This window comes from Diorhabda carinulata, chromosome 4 (assembly GCF_026250575.1).
Source record: "Diorhabda carinulata isolate Delta chromosome 4, icDioCari1.1, whole genome shotgun sequence".
Classification (NCBI taxonomy): domain Eukaryota; kingdom Metazoa; phylum Arthropoda; class Insecta; order Coleoptera; family Chrysomelidae; genus Diorhabda; species Diorhabda carinulata.
Window position 1 is genome coordinate 7,898,642 of NC_079463.1, and position 4,335 is coordinate 7,902,976.

General features: G+C 32.6%; 1 protein-coding gene across 1 annotated transcript; it reads right to left on the bottom strand.

Annotated features, from left to right (window-relative positions):
• Positions 1-2,753: 2,753 nt before the first annotated feature.
• On the bottom strand, positions 2,754-4,061 carry LOC130892299 (facilitated trehalose transporter Tret1-2 homolog). The gene has a single exon (XM_057797656.1). The coding sequence runs from the start codon at positions 4,059-4,061 to the stop codon at positions 2,754-2,756; it is 1,308 nt and encodes a 435-aa protein (XP_057653639.1).
• Between the last annotated feature and the right edge of the window lie 274 nt (positions 4,062-4,335).

Below are 4,335 nucleotides of genomic sequence, written 5' to 3' on the forward strand. Positions count from 1 at the left end.
ACATCTATAAAAAGGAATACAGCTTGGGAAATGAATTGGAAAACTCATAATGATAATGAATATATTCATAGAAGTAGAAGTGAATGCTACACTAATAAACTGGATTGAAACGATACTAAAAAGCAGAAAAGTCAGTTCAGAAACAAAAACACAAAATCATAGGAAAAAAACTACTAGACGAACAACACAAAGAGAAGTGTAATGGCCAATAGTGTGTAGATAGTGTATAGATTAGTGACAACATGAAAAAGGCATTAGAAGAGATCACCTTGTGGATAGAAAATGAAGGACTGGAAATTAGTACTAAAAAGATCATTCACAAGGAAAAACGAGATACTTGAGTTTCCGGCTTCAAAATTTGCCCATCAAAGGAATCCGAATACTTGAGAATCTTCAAGTGCAGAGAATAACATGACTGAAGCACTGCACAAGCAGCATTAAAAGCCATCCTGAGCTGAGAGTTGAGAATATAATTGTTCATGAATGGTGTGGACTAAAAAATATTTCTAGGTTTACTGAGAGACAACGTTTGGAGGTATTGAAATTATGGACATACTATACTGCAGGATATGAGTGCAATAGGAAAAAAGTTATGAACAATCTATTAGCTCCAAACACGGACTATATAACATGAATATAAGGATGAACATTCCTATAAGAAAGGAATGAGATGGGAAATCCTTGACTGAAGAAGGTAATTACCAATTTTCACCGATAGCTGCGTTAACAAGAGGAGGAATAGCAGCTGGTGTGTATCCAAACGAACTGAATATTGAAGTCTCACAGATTGAAATCTGGTTGTAATATCATTCAAAAGAAAACTGCCGTCTGTCAAGAGATAGTAGTGAATTGATCAGAAACACAACAATTTACATAGACAACCTTGGAAACAATACCACAAGAAACAACATAATCAAAAGTGTTTTGGATTGGTAAATCTAAAGCAAGCCTCTGCCGAGTACCAGAACATAATGAAGTAGGAGATAACTATGTAAACGTTGTCTATAGTGCCGGAGATACAGGGAACTAGAATAAAAAGTTAGTAAAGCTGGCTTCCGGCATACAGAAATATTTTCCTTCATAGGCTAAGAAGCTAGCGTGGCACTTTTTTAAGCTAATAGCGTCCTATTATTATCATTTCTAATCTTCAGAAGTGTCAACTAAATCCGTTGTTTTTCATATATTTTTAAACCTGCAATATGGATACCTATTATTGCTGATTAAATATCTTTGAACTGTTATTTCGCACTAGTATATGAATTAACTCACTAAATAATTAACCTTCTTTTATAGGTAGTATCTCCTTAGTCAAATAATTTCGAATCTGTAAACAACTATCGCAAAACATTACAGTTAAACAAGAACTGTGCTTTTTTTGGCATTGAACTTCCTAAGAAATATTAAAAATAATGATGCTCAGTTATGCAGCATATCTCCTGTATATTGCCTGATTAATTGATGTGAAAAAATCATTGCATACTTCCCTGATTATTCTAAGAAGTTGAAGGTTTCTAAGTTATGGTTGATTCACTCCATTGAAGCTACACTGCTCCAAAAGAAGATATTAGAAACAGGATACACGAAATGTAAATCTGGATTCATTACATAACATTTATTATCAAAAATATTACATATAGATTATAGTTACATAGTGATAAAATTAAACATTCGATAGTGAAATGATGCTGTATTTGTGAGAAATGAGCTAATAATTTCTTTTCATTAACAAGCAATGATAACCAACACTAATTTACACAGTAAACATATAGCGAGGTAATTGAAATCAAATAGTTAAACCACGCGATCATTTTCTTGTATTTAATGGAAACACTTTTCACTGTACATGCATGAGCAACAAGTTTTTATGTAGTTCGAGATGTCACAAAAGTTCAGATTGGTGAAATAAAAGATTAGGGTTATTTATAATCCATTTTTAAATTGAAGGAAGAGATGAATTATTTATGTTAACCATTCTACTTCTTTTCAATACATTTTGTGTTTCTAGTATTTGTTTTATCAAAAATCTAATTTGCTAATGTTAATCCTTATATTTTCGTTTTTAATTTAAAGAGCCAATAATACGTGTCAATGATTATATCCTTCAATTTAGGCTAATCCTATCATACCACTTCGTAATCTCCGAAATCAAGAAAAGATGGGACATTAGCCATCCAATTTACATAATTCGGGTTTAAGCCGTAACATATTCAAATTATTCAATAGTACCACAGTTTTAGTCCAAAGGCAATCCTCAAGTCCATAAACACTGAATGTCCAATTTTCTAGTAGAAATGGTCTATTTTTGTGAAAATAGGAATCCTCATTCAAATTTCAAACACCCAGTATTTCAGAAACTAGCTAAAAAGCTTCATCGGATGCACCATCATCTACAGTACAATTTACTGAAGCACTTATCAAGTAGTGAGAATATGTGAAAACAAAATCTGCTACAAGTTTGATAATTTTATCGGTTTCCACTAAACTTATACTAATTTGGTATTTCTTAACTATTCGTAATATTTATACTGAGCAAACTGTTTACTACTAACACTACAACAGCATTACTTTGTCAATAATTTATGTGTTCCTTATAAACTCTTTCATTGAAAGTTATATTATTTATATTCTTCATTGACCCTGCTATAAGATGAGAGCAAGTTCAACTATTTTTATTTAATTTTAATCGTATTTAATCGTTTTAAGTTTCATCAGGTTTTTCTAAAATAATTTGTATCCACTCGTACAGAAGTATATTACTTTGATAACATTTTTTGTATTTCCGCAAAAGATTTACCTTTAGTTTCGGGCACAGTAAAAAACATATTTATAAAACCAATTGTGGTTACAAAACTACAGACCCAAAAACACCAATGAGATCCCCACAATTCAGCTAAATTGGGGTAAGAAAAAGATATAGCGCAAGCTAAAATTTGATCTATACCTAAAACAAGAGCTACCCCGGTAGCTCTAAAATCATCAGGAAAAACTTCGCCAGCAAATGTCATTGGTACTGTTCCCAATCCTATTGAATAAGCCATTACGTAAAATATGACAAATGTTACTAGTAGCCATCCAAGATTATCAAATGCATGTGATTTAATATGAGAGAGATAGGAATAAACTCCCATGAAAAATATGGGAAAGATACATAGAAAAGAAGAAGTAAGTATTAGTTTTCTCCTTCCTATTCTATCTATTAGATAAAGTGAGATCAAATATGTAGCTACTTTTACTAAACCTATTATTATACTTACTGCATTGCCTGTCAAAGTTGACTGGGAATTGTCTATAATAGTTACAACGTAAGCTAATATAATAGATATACCAGAAAATTGTTCGATAACAAACATTTGTGATGCTAAAAAGAATGCCTTTCTCGTGTTACTGTTCTTAAAAATTTCGAAAAAACATTTCTGGTTTGGGGAGGTAGTGGCTTTTACAATTTCGTTTTCCATATCAGTAACCGATTTATCTAAAGTACGTCCCAATTTTTTCAGTGCAGCAACCGCTTCAATTCGTTTATGATTTGTTATCAAATAAACAGGCGACTCTGGTATGAAAGGCGACAATATCAGATGGATAACAGCGGGTGCTGCGCAAAGCAAAGTGAAAACTCTAACATTGAACAATGCTCCACAAACAAAACCATAAAGAAGTCCTAATGGTATTTGTAATCCCAATAAACAGCCTAATGTTCCTCTGTAGCTATCTTCTGATATTTCATTGATGTAAAGAGATGCGGAAAGCATTGAACCTGCAACACTGGATCCAGTACCTGCTAATGTAACACAATAAATATAATAATGATTCGCAAACGCTGTAGTCGTTAAACTAAATAAAAGAATAACAGCAAGAAGTCTTAAGGTAGTTCGTCTTCCAATTCTATCAACAACTTTTGCCCACAGTGGATATGTTAAAGTGGTAGAAGAAAACAGAAGAACTGGTATCAAAGAAACTTGAAGTGTCGATATTGCTTCTCCCAAAGGATTGATGTCTGTATTGTTCGACATTAGTTTCGGTATAACTGGTGACATCCACGCGATTGAAATTCCCAAAGACATTGCCATCAATGATGCTGAAACAAACAAAATTCTACAGTTTACTTAATCGAATTAGTTAAAATAAAATATAGAAAAAAAATTAGAGTTAAAGATTGATTTATACAGTCAATTTTTAATCCAGACAGCAAAATTGAAGTTAGGGAGCCAGACAGATCGCCTAAAGCTTCTAGAATCGTTGAATTTAGCAAGAAGTGGAAAAACAATGGCCAAATGCGTAGCACGTAGGCATCTCAAACGAAATGGTTATCTATGACTGCTGATCAAGGGTCATTGA

Bases quoted from the DNA above. Each gene is read 5' to 3' on its own strand.
- LOC130892299 (XM_057797656.1), bottom strand. From the start codon at position 4,061: ATGTCTTTGGGAATTTCAATCGCGTGGATGTCACCAGTTATACCGAAA.